The 27,818-nt window shown below is 41.3% G+C and overlaps 1 protein-coding gene across 2 annotated transcripts in view; it reads left to right on the top strand.

The window, feature by feature from the left end:
• PTCHD4 (patched domain containing 4) overlaps positions 1-25,338 on the top strand; it is a gene marked incomplete at both ends in the record, with an annotated part of 93,480 nt that extends 68,142 nt beyond the window's left edge. For both annotated transcript variants that reach the window (XM_081997087.1, XM_081997086.1), the window contains one exon: positions 23,705-25,338. In XM_081997087.1, the coding sequence (XP_081853213.1) occupies positions 23,705-25,338 (1,634 nt within the window). The remainder of the gene's footprint in view (positions 1-23,704) is intronic.
• Between the last annotated feature and the right edge of the window lie 2,480 nt (positions 25,339-27,818).

The following is a 27,818-nucleotide window of genomic DNA, read 5'->3' as shown; positions in this document are numbered from 1 at the left end:
ACAATCAGAGGACTTTTTTAGACACTTGGGAAAAAAAGCAAAGCAAAGGAAAAAAACCTGTATTAAGAAATGATGAAAAGCATCCCCTTCCTGTCAGTTGATCAATGGAAAGAGCAGCTACACCTGTTTAGATACAGATCCAGGGTTAATTCTCCTGTCTGCCTCAGAGCATCTGTGCCCACTTAGTTCACAGTCCTGCACAGTTTGCATATCACCATGCAATAGGAGCGCTGGGGGTGAGGCAGTGCCTGACTAGGCACCATTATTCTGCCCTGAAAATATTTGTTGAATCAGTGATTGAATTGAAATGTCACTGGATTCAGGCCCAAGTGGGTGACATAATCCCCAAACAAGACAGTCATTCTTGGTTCTCTCACTTTGTCACATCTCACATTTCATCTAAAAGGCACCTTTAAAGCCCACTCCTAAGAACAGGGGAGGAAAGAACTATGTGTTTCTACAAAAAAACCCCCACATTAGTTAGTTACATCTGTACTCTATACATTTACAGCAAGCCAAAACCAACCTTTATGGTACAAGACAGCTACCAGAGTAAAATATAATGGCAACAATTCAGTCAGTTACCTGAAAGAATAAGGAGATGAAAAATTTTCCCACCAAGATTCCTCATTGTTCCAAATCTACTCTTAAATAAGCCTAAAACACTCTTGTGGATGGTGAATATTTACCGACAAGGATAAAGTAATTCATCTTCATTAGTAGAAAATAAGAGGTGGATGAGAAGGATTATAGAGACATGATGCGATAATTCAAGAGCAGTGATAAAAATTGCTAAGTATAATCACAATAAAAACTATAACCTCGTTTTGATTAGCTGCATCTTCAAGTAGATATTCAGGTTAAACTGTGCCTATGCAGGTTAGAACATGTATCCAAGGTCCTTCTTCAAGGGATAGTATTTATGGGATAAATTACTGTGTGAACAAGTTCCCCAGCTAGCAAACACAAAACAATGGACAAAGCAGGACCGTTGCCTTCAGTAACTTCTATGCCCACATTTTACAGTTTGTGTGATTCACTCTTGTAACCTAAGAACTTAAAATTGTTACTTGCTCTGAACAAAATCCTATTATTTCCATCAGAATCTTGTCTTCTGTTTAAGCCAAGCTCAGCGCTAACTGACCAGTATTAAGATTTTGCATTTGCAGACAAAAATAGACATCACAGAAGAAGTGTACGCATTCACAGCAAGACTTGGGATCGTGTTTCCTGACAAGCTGCAAGAATCAACAGCTTAAAATTAGCTGAAAATCTAATTTTCAGACTGATAACTGTAGGTGAGAAAACATAGAGATTTTAGGCAATCATAACATTAAAAACTTGGAGAACAAGTCTTAAGAAGAGCGGCTGAGGGAGCTGGGATTGTTTAGTCTGGAGAAGAGGAGGCTGAGGGGAGACCTCGTCGCTCTCTACAACTACCTGAAAGGGGGTTGTGGTGAGGTGAGTGTTGGTCTCTTCTCCCAAGTAACTAGTGATAGGACGAGAGGAAATGGCCTCAAGTTGCACCAGGGGAGGTTTAGATTGGATATTAGGAAAAATTTCTTTACTGAGAGAGTGGCCAAGCACTGGAACAGGCTGCCCAGGGAGGTGGTGGAGTCACCACCCCTGGAAGTGTTCAAAAAACATGTGGACATGGCATTTCAGGACATGGTTTAGTGGGCTTGGTGGTGTTGGGTTGATGGTTGTACTTTATGATCTTAAAGATCTTTTCTGAACTTAATGATTCTTTGATTCTATGAATCACTGCAGTGGGAGTCACCAAGTGCCAGGGGACACTGAGCACCCTTCTACAAGTGAGTAGATACTGGACAAGAAGAAAGTTACACCTGAACAAACAAATCTGTGAAAAATATTTGAAAAACGTCTCTCAATTGCCTGTGCTAAAAGAAAGAGAAAAAGAGATAAAAGGGACAATATGAGAATGAGCGTTTTGTTTTCTGTTCTACTTCATTCTTACCTGAAAGCCCAGGAATCAGACAGAGAGGAATTATACAGGCACACCCTGCCTTCATCTGGGCTGCTGGCAAGTCTGCTTAGACACTCCACCTCCCGTTCTGCTGTTCCAGAAGTAATAAAATCTGCCATCATCGTTTTGCTAGTGCCAAAGGCAAAGAAGAGTTTTCTGCAGAATCGTTTGTGAGAAAATTAATTAATGACAGGCTTCTTGGCAGTTTGCAATCATAATATTTATATGAACTGCTGATGCCATGCTTTTATTCCCTGCTAATCAGATATTGCTCTCTTTATTATGCAAGGGCATCTCTTCTAGCTATTGTTGGCACGGAGAAGGCAGACTTCCAAACAGTAATAACTCAAGTCCACAACAACTTTCGGTTCACATCGGCACATACTTTTATAAGGTCTCAGAATACTTCATGGAAACAACCCCGACACATAATAGCCAAAATGTGGCAACCTGCCCGATCACTTCATGGTGTGGAAATCCAGCTTTGCCAGCCACCTCCTTGGCTTCAGTACAAATCCCTATCTCATCAAAGGAGCCAGTTCCTAGGAGATAATCCTGATCTTTATTTACAAACACTTGGACTCATCCCACCTGACATAACTGAGTTGTCCACAATCTGAAGTTCTGTCTTCTCAAGCTCCCTCTAAATCAATGGAAGGAGACAGATACCTGTAGATCTCCAGATAGACAAGCTAGGTTGTCCTAGACTTGAAGGGGGAGGTGGATAATATCAGGCTTGCACGTGATCAGCTGTGGGATGACACACAAAGGTTAGAGGGATGGGGTGCCAGTGAGGGCTCTCAGCTCTGATATGTGCTGGGTAACACTGCAGCACACCTGAAGTCTTATGGAGACAAGCCAGAGGCTCCTGAGGTAATAGGAGCCAACAGGGAAACACCAGTTAAATACCTCAAAGGAATTAAGGTGTGTTCCTCCAAGAAGGTGACATGGCTGACAGCCCAGCTGAAGTGCCTCTACACCAAGGCATGCAGCACGGGCAGCAAACAGAAGGAGTTGGAAGCCACTGTGCTGCTAGGAAGCTGTGACCTAGTTGCCATTACTGAAACTTGGTGAGAGTGAGACAAATCCAATGACTAGAGCGTGGCTATCAATGGCTACAGGCTGTTCAGAAAGGTTGGGAAAGGAAGGAAGGGCAGAGGCATTGCCCTCTACATCAAGAAATGGATAGAGTATGAAGAGCTGTCTCTGAGGAATAGCAACAAGCATGTCAAAAACTTATGGGTAAGAATCAGAGACTGAGCCAATAAAGGGAACCTTGTGGCTGGTGTCTACTACAGACCTCCCAATCAAGGGGAGTCTATTGATGAAGCCTTCTCACTCCAGCTACAGGAGGCATCGCACTCACAGGCTCTCATCCTGCTGGGTGACTTCAACCATCCTGACATCTGCTGGAAAAGTAATACAGCGAGCCATAAGCAATCCAGGAGACTCCTGGAATGCATTAAGGATAACTTCTTAAGCAAGGTAAATAGACAGCCCTACCAGAAGGGATGCCATACTGGACCTGTTGGTCACAAATGCAGCTAAGCTAACTGGTGATGTCAAGATTGGAGGCAGCCTGGGCTGCAGTGATCACACACTGGTGGAGTTCGCAGACCTGAGGGATATGGGGCAGGTGAAGAGCAAAGTCAGGACCCTGAATTTTAGGAAAGCAAAATTCCATCTCTTCAAGGAGCTAGTTAGTAAGACCCCCTGGGAAACTGCCCTCAGGGAGAAGGGAGCATAACAGAGCTGGCAGATGCTTTCCATAGAGTGCAAGAGTTCTCGATCCCTAGGTGTAAAAAATCAGGAAAGGAAGGCAAGAGGTTGTCATGGCTGAGTTGAAACCTGCCGGGCAAACTAAAGGGCAAGAAAGAAATGCACAGGCAGTGGCAGCAGGGACAGGTATCCTGGCATGAGTATAGGGACGTTGCCCAGTTTTGTAGGGATGGGGTCAGGAAGACCAAGGCACAGCTGGAGCAGAACATGGCAAGGGATGCTAAAAAAAATAAGAAAGACTGCTGCAGGTATGTCAGCCAGAAAAGGAAGGTGAAAGAAAATGTACCCCCCTTGATGAGCAAGCCTGGCAAACTGGTAACAACAGATGAGGAGAAGGCTGAGATACTCAATGACTTCTTTGCCTCAGTCTTCACTGGCGATGTCACTTCCCACACCTCTCAAGGGGATAGGGAAGAGAGACAGTGACTGGAGGAGCAAAGTCCCTCCCACTGTAAGAGAAGGTCAGGTTTGAGACCACCTGAGGAACCTGAACATGCACAAGTCTATGGGACCTGATAAGATGCATCCCAGAGTCCTGAGGGAATTGGTGGATGTAGTTGCCAAGCCGCTCCCCATGATATTTGAAAAGTCCTGGCAGTCAGGTGAAGTCCCCAGTGACTGGAAAAAGGGAAACATTGCACCCATTTTTAAAAAGGATAGCAAGGAGGACCCTGGGAACTACTGACCTGTCAGCCTCACCTCTGTGCCTGGGAAGATCATGGAGCAGATCCTCCTAGAAGCTATGCTAAGGCACATGGAAGACAAGAAGGTGATTCGGGACAGTCAGTATGGCTTCATCAAGGACAAGACCTGCCTGAACAACCTAGTGGCCTTCTGTGATGGAGTGACCACATCAGTGGACAAGGGAAGAGCTACCAATGTTGTCTATATGGATTTCTGTAAGGCCTTTGACACAGTCCCCCACAACATCCTTTCTCGCTAAATTGGAGAGATAGGGATTTGATGGGTGAACTGTTTAGTCAAAGAGGAATTGGTTGGATGGATGCATCCAGAGGGTAGTGGTCAATGACTCAATATCCAGATGGAGATTGGTGACAAGTGTTGTCCCTCAGGGGTCCGTATTGGGACCAATACTGTTTGATATCTTCATCAGTGACATAGACAGCAGGATCAAGTGCACTCTCAGCAAGTTTGCAGATGACTACAGCTGAGTGGTGCGGTTGACATTCCTGAGGGATGGGTTGCCATCCAGAGGGACCTGGACAAGTTCGAAGAACGGGCCTCTGTGAACCTCATGAGGTTCAACAAGGCCAAGTGCAGGGTCCTGCACATGGGTCAGGGCAACCCCTGCTATCAGTACAGGCTGGGGGATGAAGGGATGGAGAGCAGGCCCATGGAGAAGCACTTGGGTGTCCTGGTGGATGAGAAGCTGGACAGTGTGCGCTCACAGCCCAGAAGGCCAACCACCCCCTGGGCTGCATCCAAATAAACGTGACCAGTAGGTCAAGAGAGGTGATCTTGTCCCTCCACTCCACCCTGGTGAGACCCTACCATCAGTACTGCATCCAGCTCTGGAGCCGTCAGCACAGGAAAGGCATGGACCTGTTGGAGCGGGTCCAGAGGAGGCCACAAAAATAATCAGAGATATGGAGCACCCCTCATCTAAATAAAGACTGAGAGAGTTGGGGTTGTTCAGCGTGAAGAGAAGGCTCTCGGGAGACCTTATTGCAGCCTTCCAGTACTTCAAGGGGGCTTAGAAGAATGATGGGGACAGACTTTTGAGCAAGGCCTGTAGGGATAGGAAAAGGGGTAATGGTTTTAAACCAAAAGAGGGTAGGTTTAGACTAGATATAAAAAAGAAATTTTTCACAGTGAGGATGGTGAAACACTGGCCCAGGTTGCCCAGAGAGGTGGTAGATGCCTCATCCCTGGAAACATTCCAGGTCAGGTTGCACTGAGTGCACCTGAAGTAATTTGGCAGACAATACTAAGCTGGGGAGGTGTGTTGATCTTCTTGAGGGCAGGAAAACTCTACAGTGTGATCTGGACAGGCTGGATCAATGGGCCAAGACCAGCTGTGTGAGGTTCAACAAGGCTCAGTGTCAGGTCCTGCACTTGGGTCACAACAACCCCATGCAACGCTACAGGCTTGAGGAAGAGTGTCTGGAAAGCTGCTTGGCAGAAAAGGACCTGGGGGTGTTGGTCAACAGCCACCTGAATATGAGCCAGCAGTGTGCCCAGGAGGCCAAGAAGACCAATAGTATCCTGGTTTCTATCAGAAATAACGTGACCAGCAGGACTAGGAAGCGTTTGTCCCCCTGTACTCGGCACTGCTGAGGCCGCACTTCGAATTCTGTGTTCAGTTTTGGGCCCCTCACTACAAGAAAGACATTGAGGTGCTGGAGCGTGTACAAAGGGCGGCAATGAAACTGGTGAAGGGTCTAGAGTACAAGCCTGATGAGAAGTGGCTGAAGGAACTGGGGTTGTTTAGCCAGGAGAAAGGCTGCTGGGTCCACACCTTCTCACAATACTCCTAACATTACCCATCTCCCACCTTCCCCAAGAACTTTCTCTTCCCTACCTTTTCCCACAGTTTTCCAAAGTCTTGTCAGGTCCCTTATGCCCTGATACTAGAACACTCCCAGCTCTTTCCCTTATTCCTTACGTTTGTGTCTGTACGATCAGCTTCAGACACATTCTTGTTTCTCCTAAATATATCTTTTGAGAAATGTCATGATTCAATTCACTCTCCATGTCTCCTCAAAGGGCAGGTGAGACTTGTCTCACCCCAAAAAGAGGGAGGAGAAATGAGGAACCTGGGAGAGGAAAGCAAGCCAATCCTGACACCCCACGGTCAGGAATATGACCTACAACCGTTGCAGCCTGTGACAGTGCCAGAGGCTGAAGCTGATCACAGGTCTTCGAGAGCAGGGCCAACTCCAGCAATGTTTTCCTATGACACTGGCAGCAACAGGAGTGTCCACAGCAGCAAAATGAGCAATGTGTTGACTCCAACAGGTTGAATATGATCTTTTATCAATTATTTATCCACAGAATATCTTCCAAACGTCTTGCTCCAAATCCCATCTTTAGTCCATAGGCCTCGCCCTCTCCTTCTGTAGCGTGGCGAGACGCCGAGGACAAATGTGGTTGATTTAGAGACTTGCAGGTAGGACTGTCAGGGCATGCTGGCCAGCTGGCAGACAGATGGGGCAGAGTCAGTAAGACAAAAACTCCTTTCCTGCCTTGCCCGGGAAGGAGGCACTGAGGAAACCTATAGCCTCTACTCAGCTGCTGATTCTTATGAGACTCATGGAAACCTGTGACCTCTCCCTGGAGCTAAATTTGACTGACATTTGTCAACAGGCTCAAGCACTGTTAAGGGGGACACTGTCAGACAAACACTAGATTTCTAACAGATATCAGGTAAAAACTCCAGCTTGAAAGCAAGAATTGAGACTGTGGGAAAAAAGAGGAAAAGTGAGGTAAATCCCCATCATCAAGAATAGTACCTTATAAAACTAATAAACTTTTTATATGGGTTCTGTGAGGCATTACCAGCTGAAATCATTGCCGCTGAGGTTTGGTTTGCCACTTAATCAACATTCAGGGAAGAAAAAAGATACATTAAAAGAAGGAGCCATCTAGATAAGTTTTAAGACAGTAAAGAGTTGCTAATTAGAAAGAAGATAATTCTGTTTTACTGGAATTTATCCAGAAGCATTCCAGAGAAGTGCTTACAGTTGAACTACTCAGAAAAAGGTTCAATAGAATGAAAGTTTTGTAGCAGAATTCACCATGAAATTGGCTTTAAATTTCTGAGACTGGCAAAGGGGAAGTGGAGAAGGAAAAAAAAAAAAAGTAGTATTTGTGGCTGGTTTTTGCTCTCCCGGTAGTCTGGTGTCAGAATTTGGAGGCTCTCTTTGCAAAATAAAGGTGTAGAAAACTTCGTTTTGCTCAGCTGAGGGTCAGGATTCTTGCACAGTCCTGGGACACCAGGTACTGGAGCTGTTAGAGGAATCCCAGGTGCCATTGCAAACCCTGAGAAAACAGCACTAGAAAAAATCTAGTAATCTGGTGCTAGAGCAGCAGAACTCTGGCTACATGAAGCTTTCACTTTCCCATTTAAAATAGAAATACATTTAATATTAACACCATATATGTAAGAATAAGATTATATAAAAAAGAATCTTCCAAAATTTAGACTAGATAGTAATATTTTAATGGGTAAATATTTGTTTTGGTAACTTACTGCATGACTTTAAAAATACACTTTGACAGATACGTGGTACATCTTACAGACCCCAGCTAATGTTGCTGTAAGAAAATTGATTTTAATACTCCTCACTGTTACATTTTTAACTTTTGCCCAAGTGTTCTTGTTTGTATTTAGCATTTTTTTAAAGTTTATACAGTGCAGTTGGAGTCTTATGAATGAAAACACCATTATAACAATAATTTATCAGCTTGAGTGATATAGACTGAAACTGTACAAATTTCTGGCTCAGTCTTATAATAATAAGTCATGGCAATATCTAAAATCACTTTTAGTTCTTTAAAACTGAAGGGAAACAGTAATTTGCAACGTCATAGTTTGGATGAATGGGCAACATTCTCAGAAGCAATCATCTAAAATAAACTGATATATAGGTTCCTGTAGGAGGCAAACAACCTTAAAATCTTTTTTTAAAACAGAACATAACTTTGCATTCTGCCCCATATTTAAATTGAAATGATTTATATATATAGTTTGTTCATTTTATATTCATTGTTATTTGCCTTTCTGAGTAAATTCAATGTACTGAGAGCACATTGCGAAGTGCTACTCACAAAGCTTTGCTGACATAAAAGTAATAAGAAGCATGCTGTGAGATCAGTGATTCATTGAGAACGGTCAGCGCCTTGCTTCTAGTGTAGATTATAATTTTCTTTCTGCTGATCTTAGCAAGCAAAACCCGCTTTTGGTAACAGACTAACAGGTTGCTTCTTTCCAGATGTTTTACATCTCTCCATTACAACTATCAAACAATTAAACGTGGTCTGTAGTCTGGGTTCGGGTTATCTTTGCCTTATGCCCATTGCCATGACTGACAACCAACATTTTAAAGTGTATCAAAAGTACTAAAACCAGAGGGGTTGAAGGAGTTTGATCCAGCAATTTCCTCATTCCTCCTTTTTCTTGCACAGCACTGGGCTTCTTATAAGGGCTAATCTCCTGTTTGTTAGACTTTGTAGAGAGGAAAGACAGCTGAATCAGCATGTCAGGTGAAAAGAGAGGCAGAGATCATCTCCCCAACTCCTATTACCATGAAAAACTCTGCTCTGTTTGATGGTCAGAGAAATTAATGAATGCACACCGTAAAGTCAGGTGGGAGTGACAGGCTCAAATTTGGTCCTAAATCTGGCACTAGTGATATACTATTGTGTCAGTTACCCTATAAAGTAAGGCAGCCCCTCTCCCTCCCACCAGTACAGTTGTAAGTACTTTCAACCAGTATAGCCATGTCTATAAAAGCATAATAAACTGAATTAGCATATTGTGCTTTCTCCCATGTCCACGAAGAGATTAAGCGCTCTGCCACCCATGTTTATAGATATAAACATGAACATTAGGTGCCTCAACAGAAGTAGGAAATTCAGCACCAATGTGATTCTTGTGCATGTGCAGCGGCAGAAAAGCATCACCCTTTGGCTAAAGCCTTTACTAGAAAACAGACCAGGGCCAGGGCTGTGACTGTCTATATGGCATTAAATCATTTTCATGCTCCCTGGCATGATTTTGCCCTGTCCATGGCACTTTCCCAAATAATTCCCAGGTGCAAATTAGGGTTTGGATGTGGCCATTCTATTTTGGAGGCTAAAGAAGTAAAATACCATAGTGATGCTTAGATTGGACCAGCTGGCCTCCATGACAGAAAATTAACCCTAGAAATATTTAATTCATTAGGATGGATGCAGATTAGGAATCTCCAATGACCTCTGTAGGGACCTATGCACAACAGAAAATTCATCACAGAAAGCACCCCCTCTCCAGCCCTCCTTGATGTATTAGGAAAACACACATTCAGACTAATTTCGTGTTCAAAATTATTCACATATGAAATTATGTATATTCAAAATAATAATGGGAAAAGGGTGGGCAGACAGCCGTCTCCTGGTATTCCTAGCAAAAAGGACACACCCCAAAAAAAACATATAAATGTTTCTTGTACATTGTTTTAAGGTTATGGTGAGTTTAACCAGCATGATAAGTAAATGAAAGCTTAATTACACCCCCCTGGGACAGACTGCTAAAGGTCAGGTTTCAGAGACATTAATGATCTGCTAAATGCTACTAACTGGGAAAGGCTTTTTTTTAAGTCCTGCACAAGCCAGCCCACTCATATTGTTAATGCCAGCACTGGGTATATCAGAAGTCTGTGGGAGCTTTGCCATGAAAAGCTCATCTTGTGCTTTATTTACAACTATTTCACCAGGTTTTATGAGAAGCAGCTTGAAGATGAGGTCATGCACCACAAAACTGGGAAAGAGCTTGTTGGTCTAATTCCAGCTCTTCATGGGGTCCTCTGGCCAGTGATTCGGGGGTGAATAAGAGCCATGCAGGGAAGGAGCCTTTGCTGGTGGCAGCCCTGCCTCTTGAAAAGGCTGAAAAGCAACACGGGAAGGAGTCTAGGGCTTGTGGAAAAAGCAGCAGACATGCTGTCTTCAAAACTGGGAAAGCAACACGTTTTAGCAGATGCCTATTAGCTTGCATGGTTTACTACTTCTGTGTCTTCGTCTAACACCCAAGGTATGAATCCCCCGAAGTATAACATACGCATATATTGATTGATATCAGGCTTTAAGCATAGACATCGCAATAAAAGTCCTGTGTTGCATTCTTGATCAGCAAGGCCTGATCAATGCCAAGTGCTCACTGATGGATCCTGGTGATATTTTGAAACTCGATTTTTTTTGCCTTAATTTCCCTGCCATAAAATTGGTGTAATACCCATAACGGTTTCACAGAGGTCGTGATATTCATTAATGTACGTAGTGCATGTGGGAATTGAGGCATAAACTGCCAAATAAACCCATGGCAAAATAATCAATTTGTAATCAGTGCTGTGTACAAATGGTGAGGGTAAATAGGACCTGAGACCATGTAGTGAATGAGGCAAGTATTTGTATCAATTCAAAGACAGGTTTCTAAATGGTATTACTGTAAGACTAAAATCAGTAAAGTCAAAAGCTTAAATGCCAGAATTAAAGGCCAGAAGAGGTGCACAGTTTTCATTCATTCTTCACATGCATATGGAATTTAATGCAGTCAGCCCCATGAATACATAGGGATGTAAAAGCATTCAGACTGACTCAGGCTAAAAGGTTTACCTAGCTCATCATCCTGTCTCTGACAGTATCAATGGCAAGAATTTTAAAAATAAGGATTTCAACAGGTCAGGTGTAAAGTCATACTTTCCCAAAACACTCCCCCAGTCTCCAGCTGCTTCTTGGCTCACTGGTTTCCACATCCAAATGTGTTGTCTCCAACTTTAACGACCTTTTACATGCAGTTTTCCTCCACAAATGTATACAAGTCTTCTTAGCCACCTGAATGGTTACAGGTTTTTGAACAATTTTGATACGAGTCTGGCTGAGAGTCATGGAGCAGCAGGTATAGCATCAATACGTTGCAGTTGAAATTTTTCAATAGAGCTGCATAATGAAATGTAAGGAGTAAGGTTTTCTTCCAGTCATTTGGATAAGTCATTTCTTCTCTCTTTGCTTCATTTTGCTTTCATTCTTTGTCTAATGAAAGGAAACTCTTAGGTGCAAGGACAGGCGTTTGCAGAGGCGTGCTGAGGACCATTATAACCATTTGACAGCTCGGCTGAATGAATTGCTGCATCTACAGCCTTCCCTTGCGCTGCTCTTTGATAAACGGTATATATGCAACCTGCGATCCCCAAAGTAAATTTATAGGGACGACTTGGGATTATGGGAGAGGGCTGTTGCTCCCCCCGAGCGTTACTGTAGGAGCAGTGGAGCTTGTGTACCGCAAGGCAGGGCAGCAGCCGCATCGCTGCAACAGCCGCTTGGCAGCTGCCTGTGCCTGGCAGCCGAACAGGAGGGTGCTCCCCCCCGAGCAGTGCCACCCGTGGGACAACCTGAGCCGGAGCTGCAGTGCCGCCGTGGGGCGCGAGCGGCCCGGCGCCGCGGTGCGCCGAGAGCCTCCCGCCCCAGCGCCGTCTCGGGCTCGGCCGGGGCAGCGGAGCAGTCTTCCTCCACGTTCTTGCGCAATGCAAAACCTGGCTTTGTGGCAAGGGAAAGGGAGATTTAATTCCTATTTTTCAAATTGCTGCATCATTTCTGTATTTCCTGCGCTCCCAGCAAACCGGAGCGGAAGGCTAACATCGCCTCCCGCTCTGCCTGCCCACCCCTTCTCTGAAGTAAACAAATGTCAGCAAAATCTGCACTACCCGTGCTCACCCTGCCAGCAGATGGGTTCATTCCCATCGGTCTGGAGCTATCTCTTCATTGCAGAAAAGGTGTGTTTTTACATCAAGATAAGTTGGATGGGCGAGTGAAGAGCAGGCGCGCTATGCTCTGCACCGCAGCGTCACCGGCTGGAGTAACTTCCAGATAGAAATTATTAGGAATTTCTATCTGGAAGATAGAAGAAGGAAGAGATTTGACCTGCGTTAACTATTGAGATAAAAGGTAGCCCTGCTTTTCTCAGCTAGAACCTGACGCTGGGATAGCACTAGAAAATGAGCTGCTACAGCCAAGATCTAGTGCTTGCACTTTTTAGAGTATTGCAGACCCCACAAATGAAGCTAACCACAAGACCAGATCTTCAGGCAGCATGAAAAGATGGTGCCCCATTAGATTTTGGAGATGTATGAGAAATACGTCTGATCAGACAGACTATATCCATTTCAAAGGGCGATAAAACCCCGCAAAGCTTTGTCCAGGAGAGCTTCCAGCGGCTCAAGCAAGGGGCCAGCTGATTGTTCAGATGAGTAATTTCACTGGGTAGTGAAGGGTGAACTTTTTCCTGCTTGTTGCCTGTTACATTCTGGTATCCTGCAGCTCAGAAACTTCAGACTGTGCAGACAAATGCATCTTGTCACTGAAAAATAAAAGTTTTCCCCTTTCATAACTGAGTACCACCACTGAAAATATAGTACACTTCCCTCATGAATAACTCCAGAATCTTGGCCCACTCTCTTCAAACACTCGTGCGCTCTCTTCATTTGCTCAGACTTACAAATGCACCAGGCATTTTTCAGACATGGATTCTTTCACACCTTTTATTTGCTTCTCCAACTATTTAATAGTTTTGTTGTTTTTCTTTGAAGAATCCAGAGAATACCTAAGCTAGGAAGTAGCAAATAACCAAAATCATTGTTTCTATAATGATTCATGTTTAGAGTATTTCTTCTGGATGCCAGAATCCACACCTGATCAAAACATTTTCTTTTCTTGAAACTCATTAGTACCTTATTGATCTGATTGTCTTTCGGATGTTACTGGTTTATCAAATCCAGGTGATAAACCATAACGTGTCCTGATCAGTGTCACAAATCCATCCTATGCTTTTAGCATAAATGAATATATAATAAATTCATTAATAGCTTGATCTAAATTCATTCCCTTGTCTTCTATATGTCACCTAAACCCCTATCAATGAATAGCAATTTCCATATGTGCAGTCCTTGTTTACAACGTTCATTAAAAGGCTTAGATGAAAAACAGCGAAAAGCATTTTAATTCATTGCTAAGCACAGCAGAAAACTAAGCAGGATTCCAACTTTATGTACAATTTGCACGCAGTATATGTTAGCTCAAACGTAAATCTCACATAATGAGGTGTGCAGTCTGGTGACTAATCACATCTGTTGAAACGTCCTCCATGTTCAGCTCTGTAGCAGCGCAGGGTGCTATTTAATATTTCAGTTCCTTCTAACAAGAAAAATTGTAAAACTTGACCTGAAATTGAACTGTAGCAAACTTTGAATACAAAGTAGTGTCACTACAGTTCAGTTAGAAGCATACTTGTATCTGGACTAGCAGGTCTTTGGCTCATCTCCAGCACTCAATCCCGGGCTTCTACCCAGGGATGTTCATGGTGAAACTCTGGAAAGGCCCTTTCAAAGACCCAAAACTGGTTAAGATTCAAAATCAGACATGCCAAACTCATGTTAGCATTAACTATTCTTAATTTAAATCAAGATCAAGGTCTCATTAAGCCGGTCTCTGGGCAAACAGGGACAACAGTGTTTGCCCTGGAGAGTCTGCAGGATAAGAAGCAGAAAGTGCTGAAAGATTGAGGATGTGCCGAAGGGATGTGACAGGTAAGTAAATGATCGCCATGCAATTTAGCCCAGTTCCTGTAGTTGCTTGCTCGTGTCTGGGCTTCTTTATGTGGTCAGGAACAACATTTGTTTTGAAGTAGATGAAACATGGTAGAATGAGAGGGCTGTCAAGGACTATAGAGCTGATTAGCTGAAGGAAGCACATAAAAGAAAAGGGATGAAAAGAACAAGTGAACCATCGCTTTTCAATGGTGTTTCCAAAAGATTGATGTTAACATCATTTATAGATCTTCCTTAGAATCTTGGAAATTAGCAGAGGGACTCCGCTATGACTAGTACATCATTACTTGTTTTCGTCTTCTATAGGCATATGTTTCTGCAATGGAAGGATTTAAGGAAGCAGGATGGAGACAGAAGATATGATTAATCTCACATAATTTTAGCAGTCTCAAAGTCAGGCTCCTAGGCTAAGCTAGCTGTCTCAGCTCCTTTTTTAACAGGCAAAAAGAGAGAGGCATTTTCATTGGGAGAGTCATGCAAACGGGTAACCTTAGGCTAAAGCAGCCAGTATCTCCTGCTGTGGTCACTGCAAGGAAATCATCTACCTCAGCTATGGCTGTGGTTGAGAAGTTCTCAATATTTGATGGGAGCAGTGTTAGGCTGATACTGAGCTCTTCTGAAATGCCATTATACAGCAAACACCAGACAGAATCAAACGTTTGTCTCTCTCCTCATTACTTTTCAGCCTCAAACATTCACGGGTTTATTACCTGCCAGGATCCACTGAAATGCCCACGAGGAGACTCTCTTATGTTTTGGTCTCATCAGCAATTCCCAGAATTATTTAAAAGGCTTTTAGAACTTCTCATGTGAGCAGAAATAAATGCAATTACTTGGAGCACACATGAAGGCATCACTTACAGTCTGTGTGTTTAATACAAGTGCCCCATGATGCACTGTCATTTTTTTAATGAGGTTCACATTGTAATGTGGATACACCAAAACTTGGGAGCTGGAAGCCACTAATGTGTTCAGGCCTGCAAAGTGGCCATAGGCTGGCAGAAATATTTTTAAGGTAATCAAAATATCTAATAGGCATAACTGACTTAATTGATGATATTTGTGATAGCTTTAAGTGCATTTGCTGTGTTTATCAACAGTGCTAAAATCTAGCAGTACCAAAATCCCTTGTGTAGCACTGAAGATTTCCCAGAGGTCCTTGTCGGTAGAGACGCACAGTTAGCTGGCTAAGGTTTCATTGCACTTGGCTAAACACTTCTGCTGTAGAACCCAGGTCTGTAAATTAACCGATTTATTATGATGGGGTCTGTTGCTTAACAGAACAAGTCTACCCTGCCTACTTTTCAAGACGGGAAGGCACAGCAGGATGTAAATTCCTCTGTCAGCATGTCTGCATAAATCCGGTTAGAGTAAAAAATGTGTATACCATGGCATCACAAGGGAAATGTACCTAGATATTATTAATTTCTCTGTTTAGATGCTTTTTGTTATCACAAAACGCCGTGTATCAAATGAGATAAAGAAAGTCTGAACCATCTCAGGCATCTTACTTGTAGGATGAGGTCCTACTTCACTTGTACTGAGATTCTGGAGAAAGAGTAAACCACTAACCACTGTGAGAGTGACTTAGTACCTCACCTTCCCATCAGACCCACTTAGTTACCCTAGTTACCACCAAAACAGCGTAACAGCTAAGGGAAAACTAAATAAAGAAGATATGGTCAGTAATCCAACTGTGCGAACAGTCCAATTGCAATCATTTTAGAGGTACATAGAGAGATATAAAATGAAAACCATTTTTTTCCCAACTATATTTTAGATTAGTTAAAAAAATATATACTCTATCTTCTCCTTATCCTTAATCAATCTGGGAAGTTGTTTGTTCAGCCTTGTGGTCAAGCTTCACTTCTTGCCCGGATTCCTTGTCCTGAGATTTACCTTTATGGAAGAGGATCTATCTTAAGGTACACATTTCCTCATATGTCCTAATGATACCTAAGGTATCACCAAGCTCCAAATCTTCTTTGCCTTCTGCACCAGGGACCCAAAAGTTTTACTGACTCTTCATAAAGTAGTTTAATCATTCTTACTATTGCTTCTTCCCTTCTGAAATGTGGACACTCCTTGGTGATTGTGATCAATTTGCTTAATCTCTGTGCTTCAGTTTTCTAAATGTAAGTGGGGATACTAATATTACTGATTAAGCAGAACGCAAATGTTCTACATTGCACTGTGTTGAGGTGGAAAGTTCCTCCTCTGTAAAAAAGTTGTTGTGAGCTTAAATATCTAAAATGGGGTGTATTTTCAAATCTATAGGCTCGGATAAGTTCATAGTTTCATAAATTTTAAGGCCAGAAGAAAATATTAGATCATAGCCTCACCTTCTGAATACCACAGGCTGTTAAATTTCACCCAAATAAACTGTATTTTCTTAAAACATTTAATTAGGCAGAGAATAGGTCATGTCAATATGCTGTTAATGGTCATGGCCCCTGCTATCATGGGGCATCAATTAGATCAAACAAGCCCAGTTAAGTTTTTCCAGGAGATGAATTGGCCTCTTGAGTGCTAAGGAAGGAAGAAATCTCCATGCTCCCTGTTCATCTGTTCCTAGGGAAAAAAAATGTGATTCCCTCCTCAAGAAGTTATAGGTTGTTTTTCTAGAGAAAATAATAGAAAGGTTATTTCCAACAGACTCATAGCAAAGAATTTTAATGTAAAAATATACTTACTGCCCACCACTATGATTTAAAGGAAAGTTGTCCTTGCATCCTGTGTATACATGGCAAGATTACAGGTATGGCTGTTAATGAAAACTGAATATAATACTGGGGTTTCTTAGTGCAGAAATGTTGAATAAAGCTGTTCTATGGCACTTCTAAGGCTTTTATTTTTCCTATGATTAAAAGCCCTGTGATTTTTTTTCCTGTGATTAAAAACCCCATTACAGTATCCACTGCAGTTTTGATTTGAAATGTGGCATAGACAACAAGGATATCACCACACTGACTGCTTTCACCTACAGCACTGAACACTCTTCTTTATATCTTGACCTAAAAAAGTACAGAGTGACGCTGGTCTTCCTAGAAAATTTACAAAAGCTGGCAGTACCCAACCGCTCCTTCCAGCAGTGCTTAGTGACTTCAGCCTGGGGGCTCAGTGGATATTATGTTGAGTGATAAATGCAGATCAAATTCTTATCCCAAGAAGTTGACAGGTTGTGGCAGAAGCAACAGACAAATGCTGAATAGTCATGCATAGATAAGACAACACAGAAGGCAGGCTGGTTTTCCTGCTTAGGTAATCTTAAACATCTTAAGTCAAAGTTAGGTATGATGATACAAAAGTTAAGAGACCTCAGGAATCTGCATAGAATCCACCACACAGCACTGAGACAGGATGTACCTAGCACCTCCATTAATATTTATTAATCTAACCTTGAGACTTGTAATGAAGAAGACTTTATGACCTCCTCAGATAGTATCTTCCAGTGTTTAATGAACCTTACAGGAAGAAAGGGGTTTTTTTCTGATATGTAAACTAAATGGTTTTTTTCTGCAACTGAAACCAATTATTCCCTCTCCTCCCAGTAGAAATGAGAAAGAAGTGATTGCTGTCCTCTTCATAGTAACTTTTTTCATGTTGAATGTTACTGAGTCCCCATGGCATTCTGGTCTACAGGGGGAAAATGCCAACTCATTCAGCTTTTCTTTGTGCTTTTCATACTTCACAAACAGGCTATTATTTGCTGCTTTTATTCCCCAAGACATTCACCCTAATTTTTCCAACTTTTTTTTTTTTTTAAATGTCCCTGCCCACGACAGGGGGCTGGAACTAGATAATCTTTAAAGGTCCATTCCAACAGAAACCATTCTATGAAAATATCATCCCCCATTTCAAAACAGTGCCTGGTTCATGCCTCCATCATACTAAAGTAAGCAAAATTATTGCCTAAAAAATTGTATATTACTGTTAATTCAGCTCTTTACATTTTATAACAGAGTATTTTTTATTTATTCCCTTTAAAGTTCACCATATCCTCTAAATAATCTCCTGTCCCACTTCCCCTTCACCTTCTATTTCTTATTATGCATTTCTTTCACCTGATTTCCTAACACAAAGCATCTTGCATTTGTCTTCATTAAATTTCATGTTAATGATTTCTGACCATTTCTCCAAGTTTAGTCTTGCTCTGCAGGTTTGAACTTCTCCCCAGTTTAGCCTCACACACAAATTCCATGTGTCCATAATATTAACTGAAAATATCAAAAAGAACCAGGATGGACCCTTTGATGAAATTCCTGTGAAAATTGATGGATCATTCAAAACAATTTTATACGTGCAGTTTCAACCAACTGAAAACATATTTCCCATGTTTTTCTCTAGTCAGTATTCCCTTAATTTTCTTGTCAGAATACTAAGTATAATAGTATTAAAAATCTTATTAAGTCCAGTGGAAAGACATTAAAAGCCTTAATGAAATATCCTGTCTCCTTCTCCCCCTTTCCATTAAGTCAGTTCTTTTTCAAAGCAAGAAATCAGGCTGATGTGAGATTATTTATTTTTGATAAATCTGTATTAGCCTTTTCTGGTCACTTTCCCATCCTCTCGGTGATAGTAAATTAGTTTGCAATTGTTTATTCTATTATCTTTTGAGATAGGAACTAAGCTGATGTACACTAAGTTCTGCAGGTCATCTTCTTTCTCCTTTTTGAAGACAGATACTACCTCTCCATTCTTCTTGGACCATCCCATCTACACTCATTCTATAGGATGACTGCTAATAGTTCAGAGATTGCTTTGGCTCATCTTTTAACTGATTCATTTCTCCAGGTTCTTCCAGCTTGAATAAATTTAACTGAATCAACTGGTCTTTAATCTGTTATTTCACTCTTCACATTTTTATCCCTATCCTCTTCAAAGTTATTTTAAGTATCTGCTCATAATTAACACTTTGTTTCGAAAATTGAGGCAGAAAAAGCATTATGTATTTCTGCCTTCTCCGCAGACTCCCTTATTTGCTCTCCTAACCTCAAAAGTAGTGGAATAAAAATTTCTGTTGTCTCCTTTCTGCTTAAGCAGTCATAGGCCATTGCCTGCCTGGTAAATAAAAAATTGCTGTACTTCATTCATGTCATGTTAGTACTAGAGAAACTTGGCAGTTTTGACCCAGAGCCAAAGACCCTGTGAACCTTCCTAGAACTGCTCAGTGAACTTAACTCCACTGTCAGTGGTTGTCGGTGACATTAGCAATGAAGCTGAAGGAACAGAATTTTACGGAGTGACTGTGGTGTCTGAATCATCAGAAATGTCAGGAATACATTGGGTTCTGTCCATTCAGAAAAAATGGATTTGTGTCCTTTGTGGGAAAGGGGAATAGACCTGCTTTATCGGGAGAGAACAAGAGAGACTGACTGAAAAAGTTGGTATCAGAGTAGTGATGTGGGAAAATCAGTCAGGGAAAGATTTCTTCTTGTGGCAGCAAGGGAATTAGTGCACTGTATCCCCAATTTCTGTATTGTGTGATAGAGCTGAAGTTATCTGCAAAAGGGGGGTAAGTGGAAATTTTACATTTACCTAATAGTAAATACAAGAAAATTAGTGCCAGTTTTCATCCTTAAGGATGTTACAATTATCAGTATTTCATTTCCTTAAGATACTAGTGGTTCTGTTAGGAAAAAAAAAAAGTCTAGGGTTTAATTATAGTATTTTAATTTTGAATATTAACACAAGTTATTACATACATATTCCTGTATACTCTTGGGTAGTCTTTGTGTATGTATATGTTTCACAATAAAACCCCTTTCTATCGGTCATAAATTACCTACCCTAAGATTAAACGCACCCATGTACTTATCATTGAGAATGTGATACACTAAAATTTATAAATTAATAACAATAAAAACATGATAAAGATGCAGCTGTGAACATATCCTTTCAGGTGGGCAGATAAGTGGGATTTTGGAATAAGCAGAGGAAAGTCATTATTACTTTATTACTATAAATTGTTAATGGAGCTGGTAGAGCATTACTTCACCTAAGGCTTCTTTGGAAAGTGCCAACCTATCATAACTGAGACAGTTTCTGCGAAAGGACTTCTTTTAATAAATTTCCAATTTAAAAACATGACAATGATCCACACTATCTGTTTTAACATTTTCAAAATCTTTTATTTTTTATTTGATTTTGCCAATCATTTTTAGCTGTGATTCCGAACAAGAGCCTCCCAGAGTTATTCCCTCCATAGAGCTGCACGTATAACAACAGCCTGCAAATAACGGGCCCATTTCAGTCACATCTAGGTGAGGGATAGAGATCTCGGAGACTACTGCAATCCTAGAAGCTTTGTGAAAATTGATGCCCAGAAAGAGGAATACATCCAGATTAGTACTTCCTCTCAAGGAGTGGAAGGCAGAACTCAGCTATTTTATATTTTTTGCTAACATACAGGTGGCAAATTAACATATGTGTCTTAGCCAGCCGATAAGAGAGCACATACCTAGCTCTGGACACGTGGTGGAGGAGAGGTGTCAGAAGGGTGAGGGATGCTAGGACTACTCAGATAGGAGATCTCAGGAACAAAGGACACATGCATAGAACAGGTTTTATTAAAGACACTGCTCGTGGCCCAACAGGTTTACATTTTGCTTAGTTCAGCGATAAAATTATGCTGGCTGAGGGCTTGAGACAAGCAAAAGCAAGTCCTTCCTTCATACAGCAAGTAATGAAGTCATAAAGCTCCTGGTAGCAGGAGGCTGTGGTGGCCAAAAGTATGAGTGCATTTAGAAATGGATTAGACAAATTAATAAAGAGTCCCTTAATGTTTCCAAACATGATGTTGCAAATGCGGCGTCCGGTTTTGGCAGGCCTTTTGTCTGAATGCAAAAATCTCAGTGGCTGAAATGGAAAAGAATTACTTTATGTGTGTCCTGTTTCCAACATCCTTTTCTTGAAAATCTGTCCCTGCACTTTGTCAGGTCAACTAAATAGAGGTAGAGCAATCCTTGGTTCAACCCAATGTGGCTACAGTCGTGTTGTTAAAAACAGAAGAGTGAAGTTAGAGAGGAAAGATGTTCTCAAAGTCCCAGCTAGACCCTAAATGAGTGTTCCCAACATAAGGTCTGTAGGTCAAGGACTCCCTTTGTCTTAGACCATAGCAGAGTAACTGGGAGAATGGGGGGCAGAGAGGAAACTGAGGTAAACAGCATCTCTGCTCAGAGTGATCACTCTGCCTGGAGTGGAAAAGTCTTGATGGTATGGGGAGATGGGAGGAATGACACCCGCAATGGGAGCAGAAATCCTGTGTTACTACTCATCTCCTCAGCCTTCCTCATAGGAGAAGAAAACTAAAAGAACGAGACAAAGAAGAGGGTTGCCTAATCCTGGAAGAGAAGGGGCAAGAATGAGGTCAGGAGCTGGTTCAGAAAGAGAGGTGTTCCGGCTTTATGGGATATAAAAAACTTTAAGTGGTAAAATCATACATTAAATGGACCTTTGTCAGAAACATCTGGAAAAGAACCATCCAAAATCATTTACTAGATGGGGAGCGGGTGAGCACAGACATCTGAGGAAGATCGTTGTGCTCTACTGTCCCCAAAAGAGAATGAAACACAGCTCCTATACCATTAAATTAAACCATGCCGGAACACGGGCACTGGAAATGGTGACCAGCCAGCCTGGTCCACACTCTGCTGGGTACTTAGATACTTGCTTTAAGTGTAATATGTCAGCCAAGTCATTGGATTCTGCAGCTTTACTCAGCCCAAGGAACCAATACTTTCTGCTTGACAGTCCAAAAGTGACAGTGTGTAAGACAACTGTGCCTTGGGAATTTGAACAGACTCACCCTAAATTTACCAGGGAATTCAAGGTCCCTCCTGAACCAAGATGCTGATTCATAGAAAGAGCAGTGTTTCCACACAGGTGTTTTGCTAACTGCAAGTCTTCTGTAATACTGTATGTTTATCTTTCACTGGGGACACTGATTTTCAGTAAAACAGGTAACATTCAGAGAACTTGACAGTTTATGTTGCAATTTTCCCTGTCTAGAATGGCTGCCAGGAGTCTGCTTTGGGCAACATAAGCAGCTGTATGAATCCAAACAATTTAAATCAAAAGACAAAGTCAACAGACTTTTTGTTCACTATTACATCCTTCACTATTTGCAAAGCTCCTGTTGTCATATTTCTGGGTTTGTTACTAGAAAATTACCATCGTGCATGCTCTGTTGCATGCAATTCTACTGCAGAGAGTGAAGGCACACTGAGACAGGAGCATCTGCAATCTGTTTCTACTTCTTTCTTTACTCAGTAGTGTGTTTCCTTACGTTGTCCAGAATTGTTTTAGGGCTTGATCCAAAGTGCAGAGAACTTTCAACTTTCTCATCCAAAGCCAATTATAAGTTTTTAATTTTTGACCAAAATTTTTATTTGAAAGCCAGACCTTTTTTGGGTTAGTTAATGTCAGATTTTATATTTTCCTCCAAATTGAAATTCTCTAATGGGAAATAAAAGAATATGTGTGTATGTGTTTGTGTGTGTGTATATATTCAACATATAAATTATATGAATATGTATATATAATGAATCACTTTTACTAGTTAAACCTTTTCCAGTAAGCTTATCTTCAACTTTATGGTTCTGTCCCAACGTTTAACAGCTGTAAACTTCCTGGACTGTGACTGTGATGAGTAAAATGAAAATAAGTCTGTATTAATCTTTAATTTATTAAAAAATCATACCCCTAAAATACTTCTCAGGATGTACAAAGTAAAAACCTGTCATGGAGCACTAATTACATCTGGCTCTTTTCTGAGTGTCCTCTTATGTGAGCTAAAGGAATTCCTTCTCCCCATGAGGAGCTCTGGATAGTGGGGGGAGAGAGAGTGAGACAGAAGGAGACATAATCATGAAAAACCCCCATGTTTTCTGGACAATTCAAGTGGACCAATGATTTAACCAGTACTGTCCTGGTTAAATCCATCATGAAGATGGATTGTATGTCAACTTGCATATAGTGCGGAAACTTGTGTACTATCACTGAGAAGTTCCAGTTTCACTCGGTAGAGAATCATCATGCAAATTATTCTGGTTATTTTTACTTAATGGCAGTATATTTTTTCCTTTGTCCATCATGAAGAACCAAGGTGTCCCTTTCTTGGTCACACCTGCTCATTTCTCAGATAATAGCTTTAATTTATACTCTCTGAAAGAAAATGGTGCTATTTGCATTTGTAAGTGTTTCAAACTGAATCCCTTAAACCTTGAAAGATGTAGTAGGATGCTGCAAGGAATTTCCAGAAAAAAAACCAACTTGTACTAAACTCAATCTTCTCCTTTGTCCTATATAGGCAGTCCATTTGGGAACTAATTCAATGTCCATTAAAATCAGTTAGTGTCTTTTAAAGGGTATTTCATAATTTAATATCTGAGCATGGGAAGTCTCAGAATATCAGGCTGTTAATTTAAGCACCTGCATATTAATTCTGGTATCTAGCTTTAGACAGACACTTCACAAGTTTCCATTTACTTAACTGGTGACAAGATCATAATGAAGTTTAACTGACAACATTTTTTGCCTGCTGGAGGATGGAAAACCTGGAGAATGATGGGACCCCCTTTATATATGGACATGTATATACTTTGTTTTCTCATTTCAGGTCATGGAACCAAAGGAGTATTTGAACTTCTTTCAGGATGGCGTCGAACCAGAGAGAATCTGCCATTCAAGGACAGAGTAGCAGATGCCTACTCAGATGTCATGGTCTCCTACACAATGACAAGCTCCTTGTATTTTATAGCCTTTGGCATGGGTGCAAGCCCTTTCACCAACATTGAAGCTGTAAAAGTCTTTTGCCAGAACATGTGTGTCTCCATCCTGTTGAACTACTTCTATATCTTCTCCTTCTTTGGCTCCTGCCTGGTCTTTGCTGGCCAGCTGGAGCAGAACCGTTATCACAGCATCTTCTGCTGTAAAATTCCTTCAGCAGAATACCTGGACCGGAAACCTGTGTGGTTCCAGACCATGATGAATGATGGCCATCAGCATACTTCTCATCATGAGACCAACCCATACCAGCATCACTTTATCCAGCATTTCCTCCGAGAGCATTACAATGAGTGGATTACCAACATCTATGTCAAGCCATTTGTGGTGATACTGTATCTCATCTATGCTTCTTTCTCCTTTATGGGGTGCTTACAGATTAGTGATGGAGCCAACATTATCAACCTTCTTGCCAGTGAGTCTCCAAGCGTCTCCTATGCCCTCATACAGCAAAAGTATTTCAGCAACTACAGCCCAGTGATAGGTTTCTACATTTACGAACCTCTGGAGTACTGGAATGGCACTGTGCAAGAAGACATAAAAACACTAAGCCAGGGGTTCAATACAGTGTCCTGGATAGAACAGTATTACCAGTTCCTTCGAGTGGGTAACATCAGTGCAACCAACAAAAGTGACTTTATCAGTATCCTCCAGAGCTCCTTTTTAAAAAAGCCAGAATTCCAGCACTTCAAAAACGACATCATTTTCTCCAAAGCTGGAGATGAGAACAACATAATTGCTTCTCGTTTGTACCTGGTGGCCAGGACTAGTGAAAACACACAAAGGGAGGCAGTAGAATTGTTGGAGAAGCTGAGGCCACTCTCTCTTATACAGAGCATCAAGTTCATTGTGTTCAATCCTACTTTTGTTTTCATGGACCACTATGGTTTATCAGTAACTATGCCTGTCTTGATTTCTGGTTTTGGCATCCTGCTGGTGTTAATACTGACCTTTTTCCTGGTTATCCACCCTCTGGGAAATTTCTGGTTAATTCTCAGTGTCACCTCAATAGAGCTGGGTGTCCTTGGCTTGATGACCTTATGGAATGTAGACATGGACTGCATTTCTATACTGTGCCTTATCTACACTTTGAATTTTGCCATAGATCACTGTGCACCCCTGCTTTATACATTTGTACTAGCTACTGAGCACACTCGAACTCAGTGTATAAAGAACTCCCTCCAAGAGCATGGGACAGCCATTTTGCAGAACGTTTCTTCTTTTCTTATTGGGTTGGTCCCCCTTCTCTTTGTGCCTTCAAACTTGACCTTCACACTGTTCAAATGCTTGCTGCTTGCTGGCAGTTGCACACTTCTGCACTGTTTTGTTATTTTGCCCGTCTTTCTAACCTTTTTCCCACCTTCCAAAAAGCATCACAAGAAAAAGAAACGGGCCAAAAGGAAGGAACGAGAAGAGATCGAATGCATAGAGATTCAGGAGAATCCTGATCATGTTACAGCAGTCTGAAAGGCTTAGAAAAAGTAATAGTATATTATCTTTTTAAAAAAGCGTTGCACAGAGATGCAGGGAAAATAGAGCAAAGATCTCAGCTGCTTGTGCTGGCCAGGTCTGACAAGGCAAAGGAAGATCAAGAAGGGGTATTCATGACACATCAAGGTGCAAACTTTTTTTAACAAAAATAATGAAAGTAAAAATAATCTCAAATGTTTCCTTTGAATCTTCATTCTCCACCAGGGAAGAGTCTGTTGGCCATTAGGTGTTCCTGGATCTCAAACAGTAGCTCTAATGGGAATTGCTTGATCTGTCATATTTTGGACTGAAGCAAAAATTAAAAAAAAAAATTGTCATTAAGAAAACAGTAGGTAAAAAGGCCGATTTGTTTGATAAAATTGTCCATGGAAAAGAAAAACCCCCAACATTTCAAATGAGAAAAGGGAACAAGACCAAGCGAGATTAAAAAATGTTGTGGTACTTCTTTCTTATTTCCTTGAGCAAGTTGGTTAAGATGAAACTTATGCACTTGGGAAGCAGATGTTTAAAACAATCTAAGCCAAAGTACTTCCCAATTCTAGTACACCATGTATATCTGTAACACCACAATTAGAGCGTTATTGTGAATATGGATGGCAAAGCTATACTGATAAGGGATAGAGGCACTGCTTAAACAGGGGAAGAAATGATCATAGCCATTTGGAAATTTAACTTTTCGTTTCTTTAAATATGACACATGACCTTTATCCTAAGAGGTCACAGCTGGTAGTTAATACCATACACACATTTTGGTATTCCTGAATTGTGAAATTCCCCTTGAACGAATGGATCTCATGAAACTAACCCAGGCCATTACCACTGCAGCAATATTTGCAGTTCCTGCAGTGTAACACTTTTGAATTTTAATTTCTCACTGTTGACATTAAATACTGAATATTAATGAAGAGGCGCTTTAAACGTAATGATGGATTGCATATCACAGGCATAATGTGATCGTGTAACAGCTGAGTCAGCTCTGGAGCACCCACACAGTATTATCATTATATATTTGCTCCAACAGACAAAAGGATATGTTTGCTGGTCCCTGCAATATGCTGCAGGAAGTGGGATTTTCCCCTTCTTCAAGCAAAATGTCAGTCAAATACTTGCCACACACATAAAAAAGACCTTGTTAAGGTTTGCATGGGGTTGAATCAACCCCTCATTGTAAAAAGACAGATTGGTCCCCTGTGGGAAGGGGAGGGTGAAATGTCTTTATTATTATTATTATTATTATTCCTAAATATTTGAGTGTTGATTGTTTGCAACATAAAACTTTGTTATGGCAGTTGAAATTTCACAGGAGAGTGCAGTAAATCCACGGTTACTATGCGACACTAGAAATTGCACTGTAAAGAGCTATGAATGACTCTGCTTTGTAAACTATACAGCTTAGTAGCCCAAGAGAAGGGATGAAAACAGATCTAGCCGTTTCACTTTGCTCTTGTCCCAGTTCTGCACTGGAGCTTGCCCTGTCCAATTCCCCTTTCAGTATTTTAAAAGGGCTTGCTTTCTTCTCTGGAATATGGTATATCATCACCTACACGACCAATGTCTTCCTGAATATATAGTATCCATGAGGACATGATGTAAAGATATCACTATATGGAGTGTTCATGTCTACTTTGTATTACTTGTGGGTACCTTTAAAAGACGTCTGGAAGCTGTTTGCCTTCCGAAATGTGTATACATGTCTATCTGTGGCTGGTTAACTCAGTCTCAAACCTGCAATATTTGCTGGTGAGCTGGTGTACATATGTTTTACTAAAAAGCTCTCTGCAAGAAGTTGATTCTTTTTATGTGACATGTCTCACCTCTTCCTACTGTTTTGTGGTTAGGGAGAGCCAGAGAATATTCACCTGCAGCACAAAAAGCCATCTGAATGCCAGTTCTAATGTTCATTAGCTGCTTCTCTTTCCAAGGAATGACCTCTGTGTTTTAGGAGTGGTCAAAGCTCCTGATTGTTCAAGGAACCTTCTGCATGCAACAGGTTTTAGAGAAAGATAAACTTGCTAGATAGGCAGAGGTTCCAAAATTTGAATCCAGATCTAAACTTCAGGTGTAGTTAGATCAAGGTTACTGGTTTGACCCAAGATATTCAAGGGCCAGCTGCAAAACTGAGATCTAAATCAGTTTAGTAAGGTTTAGGAGCAGGGGATGTTTTAATGTTGAGTTATGGCTCAGATGCATCTCTAGTTTGGAAGTATTTACTGACTTTGACTTGCATCTTAAAGACTTTGTGCAATATCCATCCTTTTTTGAACAGTTAGTTATGAATGTGTCATGGTTTAGCCCCAGCCACCAACTAAGCACCACACAGCTGCTCACTCACTCCCCCCTCCCCCAGTGGGACGGGGGAGAGAATTGGGAAAAAAACTCGTGGTTTGAGATAAAGAGTTTAATGGGACAGCAAGAGAGAAGGAAACAACAATGATAACAACAATAATAATACCGAC

Source organism: Phaethon aethereus (assembly GCF_964289735.1).
Source record: "Phaethon aethereus genome assembly, chromosome: 3".
NCBI lineage: Eukaryota > Metazoa > Chordata > Aves > Phaethontiformes > Phaethontidae > Phaethon > Phaethon aethereus.
Note: the sequence above shows the minus strand (reverse complement) of the source record. Positions and strands in the feature narration are given on the sequence as shown.